Here is a 21,557-nt window from a genome sequence, read left to right on the forward strand (position 1 = left end):
AGACGCTTGAGTATGACTCAAGCAACGCATGTGTGCGGGTAGAGACCCTCAATTTTTTAATACTTTCAGAGTAAAGATGTACATTTCAAAGCTGATACCGCCATACTTTAATATCATTGCAAAACACATTGCGGCAAGCAGAACCCAGGCGTGCGTGGTGGTCGATCTTGTGCTTCCTTTAGGCATATCAGGAACATCAATCTGCGCAGTTGTTCGCAAAAGGTTACTAAACATTTTGCTCACACGTGCCATGAATTGACAAAAAATGTTAACAAAGACTTGCTATTTCCCCCAAAGTACAGGCGTATAATAATTCATTCTTTATATCACAAACTTGTCCATTACGAACTACAGTTAGGATGTAAAGAATGTACATGCAGTACTACAAATAGCTTAATGCTGCTTTAGGCCCGAAAGCAGCTCTTATTCAATATGTAGCAGTTATTCGAATAGTGCCTCTTCAAAAAAAAAAAAAAAAAAAAATCAACTGCACATATAAGTCAAAACCTTGCCGACCGCACGGCGCCCTTCTCGACGCATTATTTTCCAAATGCATAGACGGACATTTCCGGCGAATCCAGACATGTTATGAATGAATTGGCTAATTAAATACGGCAACTGTGATGTTCAAGTAAAAAAATAAACGATAGCCTTCGCTTTATTGGAAGAAGCCTCTCGTAGTACTCGAGGATACAACTCTCTCTATAGTGAGTTGGCTATCGCACTTGAATTGGAGAGATGTGTGCGAGCAGCTTTATTGTGGGATGCGTTGCACTGTTCGGACTAGCGCATGTACAGTGAACACGCCGCGTTACGGACGGTGCGTATATACCTCTGCCTGCTATTCGGGTAAAAGAGAAAGATGTGCAAAGGTGGGTACGATATCGTTCAGAAGGAGCTCCCATAAAGAAAACACTGCAGGGAGACCTCCTATAACACGCTACGTGAAATATAAAGCTACTAAACGGCAAAAGGGAATGATAATAACAATTGTTACAATAAAATAGCAGCAGTGATACAAGTAATAATGGAATAAGTAAACAAGTACAATTGTTGAAGGGATTAAAAAATTATTGTCATTAAATTAATAATTATTATTCACCACAAAAGGATATCGGATACGTTATTTCAATCGTCAAACTGTGTTACTGGCTACAAATAAAATAGCGAAACAGTGGGTAATGGATGACACAGAAACAACACATTTATTATTCCAAAGTAAGCAACTCCCACATTTACTTGAAACAAAACCAATGTTTTGCGCACCCTAGTTAGTGTGGACTGTGAGAGAAGTTTAGAGAATACATTGTTTTTCACCTTAATCCACTGTAATCAACCTTGCTCTAATTTGTGCCAGCCTTACTCCACCTTAAGCCACCTTGCTCGAATTTTTACCAACCTTAGTCAACATCAATATCCTTGATTAAACCTTAATCGGCTTTAATGCACCACAATCCCATTCAGTTCTGCCTTCATTCACTTGCCTGCACCTTAATTCACTTTACTCCACCGAAAGTAGCCTAACTCTGGGTTGTTCTAACTTTAATTCTGTATTACTACTGAAGTCATACAAGACGCTGACGCCCCTGATGATGATGGTATTTGGTACCACTCGCTGCCTGGAACGCTCGATTTTCTCCCTCATGGCACATATAATGCTTTCGCTTTGATAAAAACCGATGGGAATAGTATTATGTTATAGGGCCCATAAGGAATGCCGCACAAGAAACTCTGCAGCCACTAACTCATGGCCTGCCTTGTGTAGTTTCGCCACACTCGAAACTCGAAAAAGCCGCAATAGTAAAGGCGATCCAGAATCTCACAGATACGTGGTAAAAACAGTCAACTGAGGCATCTTCTTCAGAAGCAGTATCCATCAGCGGCCAAGAGCTTGGAAACAGACTGTTAACGAAGCTTTAACACGCTGTAGCTGAGCGAAGTCCACCAGCTTAAAGCCAAGCGTATGCCAGACGGGCCCAGTCCACCTTAAACAATACGTGCTCCAAAAGAAGCATCAAACCTACTGCGTAATACCGAAGCTTGAGAAGAGACTTAACTAGAATAAACGCCTTCTAAAATTTTGCTAACCTGTGATAACTTTCGGGTGGAGAAACATTTGTTAACTAGAAAGCCAGTTCTCATGTAAAAGAAGGGCGCACGTGTCACATATGCTCGTCGGTTCGGCTTCCCTTGCCAACAAATCCACGTCTTTCAATTTAACTAACCGGTGACACCACCTGTGTAACGCGTCTTTAATCTTTATGTTTATTCTGAATAAACTCAGCTCCACTTCTGCTTTCGACTCTGGTGGTCCAGTGCGCGACTCTTCCTAGCAACAAACAATACATGAGAGGTTCGACAGTCAGTTCAATCACTGTGCGCTTCGCGCGGTACTTCAAATAAACTGCATTGAGGTTTCGCAATCTGGTATTATAATGCGGAAATAGGTTTCTTGATGAAGGAACTAAAAAACTAGATCACTTATGTTTACCGAACTTTGGCATGCCTACATTATTTGTGAGTCCAATAGAGTAGAAAAAATTTTCCAGTAAAGAGAGAAAAAAAATTATCACAGATAAAACCACTTCTGCATGAAAGCGTTCTGCTGCTTGATTTTTTCTAGATTTCGCAATGTGGGTGCTATTTAATTATTCAGTAAATAGGGGAAAACACGAGCCAATAGGTAAGAAAAGGGGCCACACTTTGAAGATCTTTCTATATAGATTGCGTCCGACCGTTCTTCGTAAACAGAATGTCAGAAAACATGGTCACCAAATAGGGCTGAAAAAGAAGTGAAAAAAAAAAGACATAAAACCTGCACAAGACAATTTTGTTCGCGTCTTTGTGTCTTTGGGGGTTACGTATACACACCTAAGTCGAAATATATAACGAATAGCGTTGGTCTGTAGAAAGTTTTCAACGTAAATGAATCCACCCAAATTAGGACATTCTGACATCGGCGTAGACATGAAAGAGCAGCATTCGTACACGAAAGCCTACACAGGCGCAAAATGTATCCGAATCAACGTAAGGAATATGAGAGACAATAAGATACTTCTTAAGCGTTGCTATTGTTTTAGTGAGAAGAGTTGGGGCTGATTTTCCTAATGCATGTTATAAATAAGGATTATTTGCCTAGAATACCGGTCAAACGTAAATGAAATGTCATGCACTTTTGTAATGTTACGAGAAGGCACAAAATGAGCAAACCGAGAACTAGCTGAAAGCAGGAGCTGACGTTTCCACAAGCAGCCTTGTCTTTTCCACGGCGTCAGAAACTAGAAGGCAGAAAGTATGATAGGCGTGCCGCTATGCCTAAAACTGTCAGCTTGATGCAAACTTAACTTTACGCACTGTGTTATCATGCTTAGGTCAAAACTAAAAAGAGATTCTAACGTTTTAGGGCAGATACAGTGATTCGTGGTAAACCATTCGCAGAGGGCGCATAATAATGGCTTTTATTTTCCACCAGTGGAAGTGTCCTTCAGGAGTCTTCGTGGAATCTGCTTTAGTGCGTATGATGTTTTCTATGTCTATTATAATTTGCATTGAAGATTAAACCGATGGAAGAAACTTCTCATCGAATAAGCCTTTTATCGGCTAATCAGTGGGCTTACAGATGTATTTACTTTGCGAAGTTACATAAAATGGCTCTCAGACTTGCTGCGATAAATTTTGATGAGCCCTAGCATTTCAAACCGAAAGACAATGAGAGTGTCGGGCATTTATAACTCAAGCCAGCCTCCCACTTAAATCTCCACAACACGCCTTTCGAAGCTGTTCTTTATGTTAGATTGCTCTGAACACACATTACACGCGACCAGTTTTTCAATGTGCATGTTCAGTTATAATGCCAGTCGCATGCTTCTTTATGGCACCTGAAATTTTGTCTCGCCCATATCTTGTGAAGCCTTCATTTTATACTTCCCTATTGAGATCCAAGCTACAGTGTTCCATTCCTGCATAGGATGCCGCCACTACTGCTTTATCGTATACTCTCGAAAGTGTCTAACGCTGTGTAGCCCCTTTCATTGTTTACCATCACTCTAGTGAAGATAGTCGCAGTTCTTTACAAGAAACGCGTACCCTCGTCTTTAGAAAGGGGCCTTAACTTGAAGCCCATGGTTGACTTGAATTAAATGACGCCTTTCGTGAACTCTTCAAAGAAAACGCAATGAGTTCCATGGGCAGGTTCACTTGAAGCGTCATTTATATCAAGTCAAGCATGAGCTTCAAGTTAAGATGCGTTTCTGAATACGCGGGTTATTCTACCTGCTCTGGAAGCGCACCTGAGATCTTTTCCCTTTTGCTTTTTTCATAAGATTTATTTTTCTAATACGCTGTTTAAAACACTGATACTTCCGCATTCCATTTAGCGTTTATCTCGCCACCCTAATGTGGTGTTCCGATATGTCCTAGAATTATGTTTTTCTTTTCCAGCTCTACAATTCACAACCAATGACTTCAATCATTTCCCTCATTCTGTTAGTGCAACTACTGATTTTGTCGCCTTCAAAAAGACAACGTCTCGAACTTTTCTGAGTACAAAAAAGCAATACTTTGTGTAGTGCCTGCGTGAATATTAAGTTCTAAAATAAATAACAGAAAAACATATTGCTTGCTTTCCCTATACAGTTCACTGGTACCCCTGATATGTTTTTATCCTTTTTTTTTTTGGTCAGAAAGAAATAAAATCGTTGAAATTATATGTCTTAATAGCCATCCAGTACAGTTCCAGAGAAACGGTAGGAAATACGTTGCTGAGGTGTTTTGTACGGTGTACTGTACTGTCTGAAAATGCAAAAAACGTTAAGGTCCGCAAAACAAAGCACAGTGTACATCCCTACCAAAGAGGCCAGCAACACATAGATTCTATACAAGTGCAAGTGTAATAATTGCTATCACACGTTTTCTTATGTGTGATGCAGACGTGCAAGTGAAGCGGTAGAGTGTAACGTAAATACAATTACTTTGAATTGAGAGCTGGAACGCTTGTCTAGGTATAACAAAAAAATACAAAGCTACATTTAGATTACTGACATAGCTACATATTTATATACTGCTTCTTGTATTTTATCAGTTGATGCTCATATAAAGCGTCTACACACGGCCTTATCTCAAAAACATAGTAAAAATAAAAACTAAACGACAGGGTTGAAGCATGCGATAACTTCACACTTAGGAACAATCTCTAAAAAGGCGCAGGGAAAATGGTTGCAGTTACCCAGAGCAAAGTGTTCAGTTGATAATTGTAACTTTTCATATACCAGGAAAATACCTATCATAAATACCAATGTAAGTAAAATAAAAGCAGCTGAGTTCCTTATTTCATACCATTTTATAAAGAGAGTATGAGACTTCACATTGAGAACGACTTATAGTCAAGCTCAAACTAAAACACTAAAACTGTGAAAAACGACATCCGAATTCTGCAAACTGCAGTACTGGGGCGTCGAAGCTTAAAAAAAAGCGAATAAATATGCGAGTCTGAAACACGCAGACATATTGTAAACAGCAATTTTAGTATACCCCTATAAACAAAGCAGCAGTATGGTGGAAATAACTGTTGAGTTTCTCCCGTTTAAAAGATCATTGCGATACGGTTTACTGAATTGTTAGGTTGTCCTTCATTTTTTCATGGTTAGAAACTTCATGGTTCAATTTCTTATATACTTCTGTTTGCTATTTCATATGCAGAATTTCATACCCACATTTTTCGTTCTGCATGGAGGTAAATTATTATTTTCTCCTAAAGGCCGGCCAGAGGGCATGCGACGTCGCGGAGAGTCACCATCTCCCTGTCCCGTCGTGGGCGGAGCCACCAACTTGATCGGGGAACCTTCGGTTCCCCCAATCACGTTCCTCAGGACACTCTTAATAAAGTTCTTGTCACTGTCACTGTCCTAAAGGCATCAAGTGTTTTTGAAGTTTGTCTTGCAGTTTGCTTATTGAGCCCGTTCCTGCGTTTCTCACGTAAGAAAATAGATAAATTCGCTTGACTGCAGGCTTTCTCGTGACAATTGTTTTATTATCACGGATGGCTTTACAGCGTGCTTAAAATAAAGAAACTATAATTTTTTTTGGTTGGAGCTGTAGAGTTCGAGAACGACGTCTTTTATTTTTTTTTTCATCGCATAAGAACGCAGTTCGCCAAGCACTGCAGAGTTTAGAGCCTCGTTCCTGTCGCGTCGCGAATAGTTTTGGGGCCCTCAGGAGACCCGGACACCAAGCACTTTAGTTTCGCTCTTATTTGCTCTGTGAATGTCCTTTCTTCTCTCTTTTTTTTTTTTTTTGGGGGGGGGGGGGGAGAGTGCCTTGCCAGCAACCGCTTTTCTTCTTTTACAATGCATCGTCCGATAAAAAAAGAACACTTCGTCTCCTGAAAAAAAAAAAAAAAAACACGTACAACCAATTTTCATCACCAGCAGGACATATACAGCGCCATTGACGAATGCGCAGATGTCACTGACTCATATTGCAGGACCCAATCTGAGCAAGAATTGTAGAATAAGAATTGTTGCATGTCGATGGCTTTATTATTACGTGCATTACCGTGTGATGGTTTGTGAAAATATCGAGTGCAACTGTTTCTCGTGGCAAGAAAAAAAAAAGGGTTAGCGCCTAGTGCTTTGTCACATCCCCACTTAATTCAACGGCGAAGGGCTATTTATGCTGGCTGCTCAGAGCTGATCCATCTACGAACACTTCTGCGGCTCTTCCAGGCAGTACAAGTTCACCTCCATCTTGTTCTCTTCAGTTGTAGTCGTCCTTCACCAACACAGCACTTCAGGCTCCACTACAATAACGTTAGGCGGGATTAAGTACTGCACTTTTTTTTTTGCTCCACCTAGAAATGGGATGTTTCGCATCTGTGCTGCGCTGGTTCAGAAATTTGGTACGCTGCTAACATTCTCACGCCCAAATGGATGCTGTACGCTTTAGTCGTAGGTTCTGTAGTAAAGAAGCACACTCTGAGCTTGTTTGTAGTGTTTCTAAAGTGAAATTAACTAAGTTGTATTTCGACTTTTCTCACGCACTGTACTACTAAAGTAAACATTGACATTTCAAGTACATGCCCATTCTCTCTAATTTGCAGTGGTGGTATTCCTCCTTTTTTGGTGGCCATATTATATCCTGCCATATTTGTAACTCAGTAGTTCCGCCAAAATAACAAGGGACATAGAACTAGATGAGCCAAGAAAGTGCTTTTTTTTCATTAGCGTGATACAGTTTCTCGGTTTCTGCAGGTTTTGTTTTTTGTTTTGTTTTATTCACTTTCGCACATACGGGTTCTCAATGAGGACGGCAGCACGCAGGTAATCGCAAAGTCGTCCGCAAGTGGGAGCTCAGACGCCATTTTTTCTCCACTTTTCGTTCTATCTTCCGCATCCTAAATTTAATTAAAAAGGCGTAACAGTATCGAAAATTTCTTTCTCTAGTAGTCGGTTCACGCACACTTCTATGCAATGAAGAGGACTTCCTGGTTGTCTACACCGAGGTTTTAGTCACAAGCCTGATCGCAGGTGTTTACATTTCTCTTGGGTCGCGTGCGGTATTGTATAACCGATTCCTTTTTTCGATTCTGCTGCTGAGTGTGCAATTTTTTTTTAGCACAACTCGAACCGTATTGTTGAAAAGACGACGGCAGTAAAAAAGTGAATTCTTGATGAATTGTGGCCCATCTATGCATAGATTTTGTGCAACGCATCGCTTTCTTTACTGCTTGCAATTTTTCGGCTACTCTAGGTCTTGCAGTTCGGCGGGATAGAGCCACAGCACTTGCAGGCGTTGCATACGGGACAGCGATAGGGCGACGGCGACTGCGGGGAACTGGACGCGGGGCCCTGATGGATGGACGATGAGGTTTGACCAGTGCAGGCTGAGGAGACGCCGTCAGTGGCGCCACCTGCGGGCGCGTTTCGAGAGCCAGGACGCTTGCTCACGGCAATATCTGTAGTGGACACGCGACTGCTGACGGTCGTCGCCTTCAAAACCTGCAAGGAAGTAATATTGCTATGGGACAGACGCCGTATTCACGCACTTGTTAGAATCTGCGCTAAGCGAAGCATTATAGAGACGTTTCAAATAAACCTTATAAAACAATCAATATGCATGAGGATGAGCAAAACGAGAACAAGGTGAATGCAGGCTCCTGCATTCACCTTGTTCGCGTTTTGCTCATCGTCTTGAATTTCCATCTCCCGCAGTCCCCGTCTTTTCTCTAAACAATAAGCATGCGACTTTATTTCCTACTACGCGTAAAAAGGGTTAGAGTTTTTCTGTATTCGCAGAATATTTATTGCGCAGTGTTGCTTCTCTCATAGCCACGTTTTCTATGTGGATAAAACCCTGTTTCACCTCGCTTTGGGCGTTTTCGAGCACGAGAAAAAATATCACAGATCCGATGAGTAATATTACATGTAGAAGGGCAGCGGATTGGGCGAGTTGGTGTTGCATATGTTGACTTTTTACTTCAAATAAATCAGTTGTAAGTTCAGCGCCGTGTTTGTCTCCTCCTCATTCTGGTCCTGTCGTTTAAGCGCTGTTTGAATTTATAGTTACCATATTACATGTATTCTGGGAAAAATTACTCTTACCATTGCAAAATACGAGACTGCACATGGAAGGTAAGACCTAATTATATTAGGTCAGGTAGGCTGCGTGACTGTTCACCGCTACCCGGTTTTTTAGGTGGATGGCATTAAAAATGATAAAGTTACAGGTTCGCCTTCTTCGGTGAATCCACTTCTTGATTCTACAAAACACAAGGGATGAACCGCACGAACATGTGTGCACAAATGGACGACGAACAATGCACGTGCAAACAAGTGAGCAATCAAGTCAGCTTGAAAGATTGCACTCGTCTGCACTCATGACCCCTGTCGGTTAGTCCACTTGAGCACTACACTAAGTCCTACAAATCAGCTTCCTCATATTGTAGCCTAGATGATGTTGGAAGTCGAGATAAAAGTGCGCGTTAGGCCCTAAATTCCCGTCCTACCTCCTTCCTCTCGGAGGAAGCCAGGGGCGACGAGGCGCGCTGGAATTGCCCCGCTTTCCCCTTCAATTCGCACAGCCGCTCCGCAGAAGTGATCCCAGCTTCGCCTTTCTCGACTCGCTTGCGGCGCACAAACTCCTCCAGGCAGTCCAGGCAGGGTTCGATTTCGTTGCCGTTGGCTTCCAGTTGAATGCCGGCGGCTGATGCTGCTGCGGCTACGATTGCGGCTGTCGCCGACGATCCGACCGGGGGCGCCGGACACGCAGAGGGCACGATATCGGTGACCTCCCTTCGTCTCTACACGAAAGGCACACATGTATTCAAGTCTCTGCCGCCCACTGCGGGTTCAGTGATCCCCTTAAACGACACAGATTCTGAAAAATCCGAAATAAAACAATCCGCAGCAGTGGCTTACTGGCTTAGGCATGTGCTGCTGAGCATGGGCTGGTGTACCTAAGTTAGGCGTGGACTAAAGAAAGAGCAATCTCTCGCAATGAACCATGCCGTCCATATTCCACTACGTATCTTTGTTACAGCGTTCTTTTTTCAAGCCAGGTAGTAAAACTATGCAGGATGTCGGGCCCATATTTTATTATCTCCTTAAATTCTTAGCACGGGAGCAGTAAGAATGGCTCGCATTTGCTTCCCGTATTTATTGATTAGACAACTATAGCGCGTTATTTGCGAAGTTGATATCCTATTGTTGCGCTCGATGTAGCCCAATGCCGAAAAACATATGCGTACGTATAATTTTACTCGAATGGCAGCATCCTCCCTGGATGACTATCAAAAGGTTGCCGTTAATATCAACTCTCAGTTGGAGAGCTGTCGATATATGACTTGAAAATGCAAAGCTTGAGAGCGGGTTAGCATTACATTACTGGTAGAATTGAAGCGCGAAGAGGAAAATGCGGACCACAGGAGGGATAGGCCTAAAAGCAAAGTACGCAGCTCGATGGGTCCATGCTGACACCCCTAACTTTCTTGCGATGACAAGTATATGGACACTCCAGCGCGATACCATCGCGGTAGCGTATCCTAGACTATCCTACACTGTAGCGTAACAGTGTGCAAGCTTTAGCCCAGAAGAAGGAAGGTGTGGAGGAGGTGCGCCGACCTACTCCGCGCGCAGTGCAGCAGATAGGGAGGGGGGGAGCTCCTACTCTGGTCTCTGCTGTGTATTGTGCTGCTGAACGCGGTTTTCCAAACTGAACGCGATCTGTGGTTGGTACAGAGTCTATGTGGGACGTTGGGTGATGGCTTCGGGTGAGCTGTTCTCGCAGCTAACTGCTGCAGCTGCCGCTCTTCCTCACGCCAGTATTTTGACAGCCAGTGTCCGCGGACTCCGAGTCAGATGTGTTCATGTTTGCCTGCGTGTGCATGATAGGACGCTAATTTAGGTTTGAGTTTATTTCACGACATGATACACAAGCTAGGTACATTGATGGTAGAGTATTACGGGAAAAAAAGATGCTTAAAAGCAACTTGACGAATCTCGCCAAGCTTGAAACCAAGCAATTAACGAATGTTGAGAAGCTCGTACGCCTCATAAAGTTAATATCCTTGCTTCGTATGGATATGTAAAAGTTTGCTATCGCATCGATGCTTCGTGTTCCGGGCGAACGTGCGACATTTTTGTTTTCATGCTTCAAGGTTGCTCTAGCTACCAAAGAAGCGTCTCCCACACTCGAGCTTAAGAAGCAGTCGTTTTTTTTTATAACAATGTTTTTTCAGTTGTTTTTGTCTCAGCAGGTCGCGTTATACTGCATCTGACTACCGCGCATTGATTTTTGTTTAGTTATTTTTTTGCGTCCCAGTAAGTCTTTCAGGGACTGTGATGTTTCAAATTTCACCTGCTTCAAGAACTTGTCTGTGTCAACTTATTCGAAACAGGTGCCTTTCTTACATCATTCCCGCACAGGAAAACTTCTAACAGTAAAAAAATATTTCTCGCACAACACCTTTTGCTTTCTCCGCACACGTGTCAAGGTTTTCTAGAATAAGCATTTCCAGCAGACGCTTCGCTCTCGTTTCTACCTCCTCGCGTTTCACCGAAACTAGTTTCAAATTCTTCCCCTGAACTTCCATTGGCTTTTTCGGTGAAAGTATACTAAATGTAATAGTCACAAAGAAACGTTCTTTATCAGAAGTAAGAACTCTGAGCTTGTTTTCGGAACAAAAATATAGCGAAGGGCCAATACTCAATTTACTGTTATTGCGACGAGTAGAATTCCGACAAGATATTATCTTCACCGAAAAAGCCATGGAAGTTCTTGGAATGAGTTTTAAACCAGTTTCGGTGAAAATCAAGTAGATAAAAACGAGAGCGAGCCGTCTGTTGAAAAGGCTTAATATAGAAAAGCTTGCCTTGAGTGTTGTGAAAGCGAACGGTGTAGAGCTAGAAATAGTTTTCAGCATTCAAACGCACAAAACTAAAATGTCGTTTAGAACAATTGCGTCGGAAAAGGACACGTGGCAGCTAGCCGTGTCTAAGTATCTTTAGAAGCACCTTTCTGCCTTAACCATAACCGTATATAGGTACGGAAACCTACTAGCGAAATTTTTGGGAGCTGAATTTTCGTAAAACTTAGTCGAACATTTCATATAACCTATTTACGGGCAAGTATGCCTATTGCAGGCGGTTAGCGCCTTAAGAAAAACATCAAATTCAATTGTTTTGCGGCGATATATATGTCTTGCGTAGCTCTATTTTTATGGTGCGTATTTTTATGACACAGCGCGTCGCGTTTGAGCTGGTTCTTGTGGCGTGCCCCAATGAGGCATGATGGGAGAATCGCAGGCGTACCAGAATGTGGCCACGGGAAAGGGAAAACATTCTTCGAGAAGCGAACAAACGAATTGGGTAGCTCACTGCACCGGCACAGACGGAGGTTGTGTGCAGGAAAGCTGGAACGAAACTGCCGACCGGTTATATTCAGTACAACCGCATACGCAACGCAACGTGCAGAGTGTTGGCGCACTAGAGACCGAGTGATTGCCTTCCCACTGAGCAGGTTTGAGAGCCCTGTTGGCGGTGCCCTCAGGCGCGTAGACACATGATATTTAAAGATAATGTCACGTGGTAGTGGCGCCAAAGAACGCAGTAGCAATACTGTGAAAGACAAAACTAACTTTTGTTGGGCGAACCTGTGCCCACAAAAACAGGCTCAGTACATGATATTTCAGTAATCAGTACATGATATTTAATTAACAAGAATAAATAGAACACGTGACGCTTCGTTAGGGTGATGTTAATAACAGAGCGGTACACGAGGTCAACCTGATCCATGAATTATCGCTAAGGTCCATTTTGGGCCCTCCGTTGAGCGTTCGTTTCATCGGCATAGAAGACATGGTTCTGTTGTTTTCTTTCTAAGCATAGGGCAGGCATTAAGAAATAAAGACGGACGGCTTACCGCTATTCTTGAAAGGATGCGTAAAATCATTCCATTTCACTGGTAGTAATATACGGGGCAGAAATTTTAATAACATGGAAGGCGTACGGCTAAAAGGTGGGTAGACAGCGGTTGGATTACACAGCAAACAGAGGTAGCGGATCTTGACGCATGTATTTGTTTGCCTTTATCGGGCGACGCGTTTCACCGCCTAACAACTGTTATCGCACAGCGCAGCACGCGCCTGCACGTACCGGAAGTTTCCGGAATGTTATCGATGCTTCCATGCGCTGTCTGTGACCAAACCTTGCGTAATCTGATTGCATGTGTGCGCGACGCGATTAATGTAGAACTTTGTGGAAGGCACGTGGGTCCCAGCGATTACTCTGGAGCATTCGACGACTGATGTATAAAAACCACCGCGCTTGACCCACTGATAAGATTTTTTACGTTCGCCTAGCGTATTCGCCGCCATCGTTCTTTGAGTGTGGCCTGCTTTTGAGGGCACAATTTCGCCCAATAAAACGCTAGTTTCGTTAATCAGTTTTGTTGCCTTCTTCACCGTCACTAGCACGTGACAATATGCTGGTTGACTATAAGAAAAAAAATTGCTAATCAAGCCGTGTAATGCGTAGTGCTGGTAAGCAGTGGTCTCTTAGAGTGACAGAATAAGCGCCAAGGGAAGGAAAGCGCAGGACGGCAGAGAGTCAGGCGGTATGATGAAATTTACAAATTTGCAGGCGTATCTTGCAGCGAGCTATCGAAAGACTGGCACACTGGAGATCGCAGCGAGACGCCTTCATTCTGCAGTGGACACAAAGCAGGCTGATGTGAACGACGGCTGAGTCCTGCAACAAGGTTCTACTTTTACTTGGTGGAACTTACGTTAAATAAATATTTCCGGAGGTCATCTCTTCCTTCTACGGTACTCATCTCTGCTTTTCATATATACATATTCCTCCATTCTCGTCAGACATAAGCTCCATTAAAATGTTAAAGCATACTTGTAAAAAAATGTTCCGCTTACTTTCTGAAGCTTACAGAACGAGATTGAGGGTGTGCCATATGTGAACACTGGCCGCCCATGCCGAGCGACATACCTGCAGGTCGTTCGGACTCGCGGCAAGAGCTGCGCGCTGTTCGTCGAGCATCTTGCTCTTCTTGGCACAGAGCATGCAGTCCTCGACGATCTTGAGCAGCGCTGTGCCCGATTGGGGCCTTGACGAGGGCGCCGACCTCGGGAAGGGCCACGAACCCGAACGGCTCCGCTTGTGGCCGATGCACCGGGAGTCAAGTGCCGGCTGCGGGAACCGTGGTGACATCGGACTTCCAACGTTGCTGTAACGAAATATTGAAATTCATTTGTTAAACCGGCAGTGTTTCCCAAGGATGTCTATCACTCGTGAAAAGCCGCTGCCTTGTTCCGAATGATAGCTCCGTATTTACACAAGTTCTCGTGTTCGTAAAATGATGCCTACTTACGCTTATCTACGTTAATTACTGACAATCGACCCTCTTCATAAGAAGGAAATTTACAAACGAGAAAAAAATGGGTTGGAGTGCACACGGTGGCAAACATTACATAATCCCGACTTTTCAATGAGCACTGTCCTTGAAAGAAAGAAGTGTAGATATGGGACAGAAAATTAGAGGTTCAAAAGAAGCTCAAAGTCAAGTTAAGCAATGCACTCAGAGCGCAGAAACGAAAAATGCTAGGCGTAACGTTAAGACAAAGGAAGAGAATGGCGTAGACCAGCAAACAATGAGGACAGCCCACCTTCTAGTTAAGAAAAGAGAAAAATGGAGCTGGGTGGGCCAAGTAATCAGAATGGGAGATGAGCGGTGGATCATTAGTGTTAAAGACTTGCTGCTAAGAGAAGGGAAGCGCAATCGAGGATGCCAGAAAGGAAATGGGGCGAATAAATTAGTAAAATAGCTGGTGTAAGTTAGAACGAGCTAGCACAACACCGGGGTAATTAACTGGAAATCGCTGGAGGGGTCTTTCTCTACAATGCACGAAAAAATAGGTGTCGGGTGCAGTTGCTGCTGCTGCTGATGATGATGATCATGATTGCAAATGCCGTGAGGTTTTTCCGTTGACATTCAATTTTTAAAATTATTTTCCTCATGCTGTATTGCTCTTCCATGTTGAATAGATCGTCGAGAAACTTCCTGGCATCGATTTCTAGAATGATTCTGATCTTCTATGTGGTAATCTCTTCTAACTTTTAGATTTTTATCTAACATCCAATTTCATTTCTTGGGAAGAGTGCCCTCATTTTAAGGAAGACAGTATTAATTCATATATTATTAGCTCGCATAGCGATATGGATTTAACTCGTCCTGGTGGTGCGCTGTCCAAAAATTGACAAGAAACAGTGGTTGTCAACACTTCGACATGTCGATGATTTTTTTGCTTATCAATTGCTCTTAGGCACAGAGGCTTAGGTCAACACTCTGTTGCCGAAAATTCCAGTGTGTTCTTCAAAGCTAAAAGTGGCCTCTCAGCTATCGGAGAACGGTGCCATGTATTTTTTTTTGGGGGGGGGGGGCAGAGAGGGGGCTTCACTAGTTGCTTTAGCATGATAACGTTTCTTCTTGTTACGAGATACGTGCAAACAAACCTCTCCTGTTAAAACCGCTCACCACGTTCTAAATATGTATAGAAGGCTCTTGTATATGTGTGTTTAAACAATGCTTTGAAGAAGTCATGCCGACATGCAGTAGACACCACATTTTATCCAAAGCAGCTGGTTGACGCAGGCTATACCAACGGGTTGCTGGTATACGCAACTGAATATATCTATTGAGACGCCATGACGTCAGTCATTCTGTGAGTGGAGCCGGGGAGAATTGAAGTCCCATAAGTGTGCTGCTATGCATACACTCTGTCCACCATACTTTGAACAAAATTTCTCCGTGTGAATTTATGCACGTGGTGTTTTCAGCTCCAAAGAAGCTGATTAAGCAATGCAAGATTACAAATTCAAAGGCTCTCAATTTCCCTGCTGCGAGAATACCAGCCAGGACAAGTTTATATATTGTACTGAGGGCTGGGTTCATTGCACAACCGCATCATTTGACAGCAGTTGTGTTTGTCAAACTTGCCGATGCCTAAATGATCGGTTGACGGCGCAGTTTTCCAACGCGAAAAAAACCTTGCTGTTGGCTTTCGTACAATGCTGTGGAAAATATGTGGCTGCCACCCATTGTTTGAGAGCTGGGGAGAACTGGACGACACAAGAAACAGCTTAAAAGAGTCATTATTGGAAAGGAAGTGGCAGGGAAACTTGGTGCCACATCTGTAAGCATGCCTTCTATTGACTTGGCAGCAAAATATGCTGCTTTTATTGCAATGCACCCATGCGTTACGTAGGTCTGACTGGTTGCAGCTTCTTCCTGGTGTTCTTGTATCTGCGGCACTGACACAGATGTCTGTGACACTATGCTGTCTGTGGGGTATAATATAGCAACAACGTCGCAAGGATAAGTTGTTGAAAGTATTTTTGTCTTTGTCCAGATTACACCTCGTTAGTCATCCTTATGGAATGCCAAAGTGCCAAACTTCCAACCTTGTGAACTTCTCAAGGTGCATACGTAGTAGCGAATTTTAATCACCACTGTGGGCTTCGCATGTAAGCTAGTAGCTTGTAAGCTGACTGACTATTGCGGTATTTCTTACAGAATTGACAAAGAAAGCAAGAATAGTTGTAATACTGCAGAAGATGTACTTTAACTCACGCCGTACAGAGGTTGTATTTGTAGAACTTGAGTACCGGCGGGCTTCAAGATTACGCACCGTATATACTATTTAGAATTTAGCCGACGGGTTTTAAGGAGCTCATGAATAAAACAGTCGTTTCGTGAAATACGATCTTTTATAGATTGCACGATGCGTTCGCCAGTTCTTTGGAAAATGAACTTTGAGTGCAACCTTAAAATAACAGATCCGTGGCGAATCTGAACTCTTACGTCTATATTTTGTATTTTTTTTTGTACGTGAAGTATAGCGACATTTAGGTAGGCTTCGTTCTCCTTCAAAGGTATTCCGCCATCGTAAGTCGCTGTAAGATTGCTATAAGTGACGCTTGACTATTAAACCTAATGAGAGAAACAATTGCACTGCGCCGATATTGTGACCTGGAAAACGAGTACATACTGAAACACGCTCCATCGTCTCTTCTTCAAGCTCTTTTACGCATCCCTGACAAGCAACTGTGCTCAATGTAGTGCTTATACATATTACGAGTCTACAACTTCTCGTAATGAATATCGCTTTCCTAAAGCCTTCATTGCTCTTTTGTAGCGCTCTGTAGGTCTTGAACCGCTCTGATTGCCACTCGTGAATTTTTAGCATACTGTAGATAATAATGAAGTGGAAGTGCGTTCTGAGGTATCTCTTCTCACCTAGAATCTCTCGAAGTAACGTAAGAGTCACGTAGGCGTCATTATGTTCTTAGCGAAGCAGTGGCCCAGCCCTTCATTAGCGGGTTTCTTGGTTGAGTAATTGAGCAGTCTAAAATTAGGGAACGTGTATTGGCGGACATTTTTCTGTTCATTAAACATACAGACGTTACAGTCTCACTCATAAATTTCAGAAAGGCGGTGAAGGACTTCATGCAGCAAAAAAAGACAGTGAACAAACGAAAGGAAGAGGAAACGTCAGAAGCAAGTCCGTTCGCGCAGGGAAATGTAGCTGACATTTGTGTAAGTGGGACGCCGGGATCGGGTCCATTGATTGTAGAGGTATCTGGCGCAGCTATTTCTTTCAAAGCAGTAATAGTGTGAATAATTTATGATTTAACCAGTTCTCCAAGGGAAAACTTTCACGTGTCCATATTGCATTGTCTGCTGATTAGCTGGTAATATATTTAATCGAGATATAGCGTTTCTGGGATTAATTGGAAGTATTAGCTTTTTTTCTGAACGCCAGAACAACAGACATTCGGCCATATATATTGTACAATGCGCCTCAATTGTACGGGTCCCTTGTCCATTGCAATCAAGCGGCCCATAGGATCACCGTGAACCTTTATTACTACTCTTTTCCATATTCATTTAGATTTTGGCACGTGGTAGCTTTATTTTATTATATGAGTTGTGGGTCATGCCTACTGCTATCTTCTATATCTTCCCTGCTTTAAGGTAGTTATTCTTCGTATAGTAGCTGGTGTCTCCTAACATGAGAAAAATAATAGTGCCATACGCAAAGGCCCCTCGCGCATGTCATGTAGTTAACTTCAACAACCGGCTTACAAAGAAGACTAGATATAAAATCTCGTCACCGTAACACTGACTTTTTTACATTGTTACGTGGGAAGACGCAGACGCGAAGCCATATTCAAGCATACAAGCAGATACATAGGCTGCACTTGGCAAAAAATGCAATATCCCGCACTAGCCGCTACTCGTCGGCGTCGTTTTCGCACCACTGCCTTCTTCGTCATTGGACGTCCGGAATACTGGTCTATAGCAATATGGCAAAATTAGCGATTCATTCACGTAAGAGAAACTTCAAAAGAGTGCCTTCTTACCTGGTATTGGCCGCCCTGTACGAGGACAGCCTGGCCACCTGCATTGGTGACATGGCTCTGAATTTCGGAGACGAAGGGCGTGCAATGGGCGTTGGGGGACGACTGAATGGAGAAGATGTCCGGCTTAGTGGTGACGGTGAACGGCTCACCACCATGGGTGGCTGCGGCGACGACGAGTGTCTGTTGGAATGAGCCTCACGGTCGATCATTTCCACGTACGCCCTGGGCCCATGGTGAACGAGGCGAACGATCGGCGTCCGGCTTTCTTCCTCGAAGGCAACGCCGACGTTACATTCGAAGTCCTGCCCGTTGGTCTCTTCAGTCACCACAGCGTTCTTCGATAGGGGAATGAACAGCACGTACGAATCAGGTTATTGATTTTGACGCGCGTCACGTATTTAATAGGACGCTTCGGATCAGAATTGAATCACAAATCTCTACCTTGTGCCAATATTTTTAAACGCGCTCATGTGTTTTTATAAAGCCTTTCATAAACGCCGGTTTTGGGAAGCAACGTGGAAGCGTTGCCGGAACAAAGCAAACCGTGTAGGAAAGCTGAACCGTGTTTACTGATCACTACGAAAATGTCGTATGTCAACCGAGTTCACACGTTAGCTGTAGTTGTTAGCATCATTAAATAGACAATAAGAGCTGCTCTTACAGTTCAATATATGAATAAAACGGGAAGAACCCTAATTTCGGTAGGCATGTCGAAACGTGCTTTCTCGAATATTTGATTTGTTATGCTGCCGTATTTCTGTGATATCCTTTGTAGAACGAAGGGCGGAAAACCGGTACAAAAAAGAAAAAAAAAATCGGCGAGCGCGATCTGGCCAAAGCAAGAGGTGCCGGGCGACCGTCATCCGTTCCCGCATGTTCTGTATAAAAGAATACAAAACCATTGAAGGAAAGCACTGGAACCCACTGCAACGATGCGAGAACAAGTCTCATCGGCTGGAAGCAACCATGCAGGTCGGCGTACCGGTTATCACTAAAGCGCGCGACGAACGCCCAAGCCTCTGCTTGAGGCCGGCATGCAAGGCCAGGCGATCATGAGTGATCGCATCCGGTGATGAATGACACGTGTCGGCAAAGCCACCATGACAGAACAAGGCCTGTGCCCTCTGCTTGATGACGCCCTGCTACTAGTGCCAACTGCCTCATAATGGGAATGCTGCCGAGTAAACCTTGGTGATTTGGGGCCACTGCTTTCGTCGCGTCGGCCTTGGCACTGGAAATTTTGGCCCTAGTAGCATGACGTCATAAAGCAGATTGCAGGGGCCTTGAAATATCTAGGTTGCGTTCGCGTAGGGGGTGCTTCGTTCTCCATTATTTCTCTCCCCTGTTGCCACGGGACACCTACCGCCCCGGCGCGCAATGCTTCTTAGCACTCCATCCCCCCCCCCTTTATCTAGCCCCACCTGGCGCGCGCTCCTACCTCCTTTTCACTCTCTCGGGAGGTGCGGAGAGGTTTTTAGCGACAGAATAACGTTACCGTACTTCATTCCCACTCTGGATAAAGTTGGTGCCCTGAAATTATTTATTGGGGTTCGTGAAGAGCTTCGTCATGTTCACTGAAGGTACGACCACACTATAGGCGTGAGTGCGCATGAAAATCTACTCGTGACAACAGGCGCTAATGTGGACTGGTATTAGTCTCTGTCGCTGCAGTGATTCAGGATGGAACGAATAGGTTGCATCAGGCAATAAAATTCATCGAAAATGGCGGCTCAACTCATGGTCCTGTCACGGTATGCTTTAGTTTATTCAACCAACGCGCTCTTACGCAAATCCATAGTGTGCAACAGAAACATACAGCTGCCACGTTTGCAGATTGCTAAGAAGACAATAAATGTATACGTTGTAATGAAAGACCGAATTTGAACACGCAAGCCGGGATAGAATATCGAAAAAGTGGTCTCTGCAAACGGCCGGGAAAACTACGCGTCGATTAAAACTGATCAGGAACTGAGTACATTGGACCCAGTTCGCCGAGTGCAAAGTCGCCGGTTGGGCTGACTTTCCGAGCAGAGAAAGAGATGGTGATGGCTTCACGGACAATTGGCGTGCAAATGCTCGCTGTTAGTGCCTTATACCTGATAACGCCTCCAACTTGGTGAAAAGACGATATTTTTGTGCATTCATTTACGCCCTCCTCGGGCGCCGCAACCAACGCAGCAGTCACGTGATGCATTCGATAGAAGCACTATGACTGCGATGAGCGACGATTCCTGGAGCAACCAAGAGAGGGCCACTTTAACCGCTATGCCAGTCCCTGTGAACTGGCATAGCGGTTAAAGTGGCAAAAACCAACGCAGCAGTCACGTGATGCATTCGATAGAAGCACTATGACTGCGATGAGCTACGATTCCTGGAGCAACCAAGAGAGGGCCACTTTTACCGCTATGCCAGTCCACGTGGACTAATCTGCCGCTTATCAATGAGTTCCGCGACTGGTGGCACGCCGTGCACTATAAGAAATAGGTTTGGAATCCAGTTTATCAAAGACGCCAAGATTTTCTCATCTATCTATTTAGTGGTGCGCGTTATTTCGCTAGTGTGGACATACCGTTACGTTTTCGTGGCCTTTCACAATCTGTGAAGTTATTTGCGTGAATGCCCTAACTCAGAGAATACAATATCATAAGCCCATAATTGCATCACAGCTTTCAGCAGCAAATAGTATTGTAAAAGTTTGGAAAGATGGAAATTGAGCAAGTTGGTGCGGGCGTTTATATTGAATACTCATGGAGCAGCGCATAGTCAGAGTACAAAGAAGGAGACGACATAACTGTTGCACTCGCAGCTAACAACTTTGAAAAGCGTAGTTCTTAATCGGTACAACAGCGTATAACCATTTCAGAACACAGCACTTTATATCACTGTGGAAATAAAAAAACTAACCAACAATATCATACTCGTCTTTTTTTGGTTCTTGTCACGCTTCGACGTTTACGCAAGCCTTCCAGAGATCATTCGTGGACACTTTTTTATCACATTACGGTTAATTCAAGGCTGAGTGGACGTCACGCGAGCGTATCATGGAGGCTGAAGCGACGAAAATACTTGCGGTCAAACAAAGCGCTCACCTGCGGTTGCTGTGCCACGACGTACGACGACCTCCGACGTGACGAAGTTGGTGCCTCAATGGCTGCCGCGCTCGCTTGTCGCTCGTGTTCAACGGCAGCCGCCGGGCCGCACATCCTTGTGTGCGACGCGCTTACCAGTACCACCATGTCGGAGCCACGTCGCGGCGCCGGGCCCGGTCTGCCTTGACTCATGGTTGCTGACGCTGCGGACTCCTACGTCTTCTAGATGGGGTTCCACGAAGACAGCGTCGGGCTTGGACCCTCGCAATTGGGGGCCGGAGACGCCGAGGAGCCGAGCGAGCAAATTTTGTGATGGGTGTCTAATGGTTCGCAGCGCTGTCTAAGGATTATGATGATGATGATGATGATGATGAATCTCTGTCATGGCTCGTACCCACTAAGTCCAGGTAGTCCTTCGCCACCTGGGCCCGGTTTAAGTTCATTTGCGTGAGTTTCGTGATCTCTCGCGTCAGAGCAGATGCGGCGTTATCGATGGACTTGTAAACACCGGATGGCTTGATGACTCCTAAATTTCGACTTA

General features: G+C 44.1%; 1 protein-coding gene across 1 annotated transcript; it reads right to left on the bottom strand.

Moving 5' to 3' along the window:
• Window positions 1-5,787: 5,787 nt before the first annotated feature.
• On the bottom strand, window positions 5,788-21,460 carry LOC129385613 (uncharacterized). Its single transcript, XM_055072408.2, has 5 exons — window positions 21,017-21,460; window positions 17,928-18,262; window positions 13,494-13,731; window positions 9,002-9,295; window positions 5,788-7,994 (listed from the first exon to the last, which is right to left on the bottom strand). The coding sequence occupies exons 1-5, from the start codon at window positions 21,206-21,208 to the stop codon at window positions 7,743-7,745; spliced, it is 1,311 nt and encodes a 436-aa protein (XP_054928383.1). The 5' UTR covers window positions 21,209-21,460; the 3' UTR covers window positions 5,788-7,742.
• Window positions 21,461-21,557: the final 97 nt, after the last annotated feature.

Source organism: Dermacentor andersoni, chromosome 7 (assembly GCF_023375885.2).
Source record: "Dermacentor andersoni chromosome 7, qqDerAnde1_hic_scaffold, whole genome shotgun sequence".
In the NCBI taxonomy this organism is placed as follows: domain Eukaryota; kingdom Metazoa; phylum Arthropoda; class Arachnida; order Ixodida; family Ixodidae; genus Dermacentor; species Dermacentor andersoni.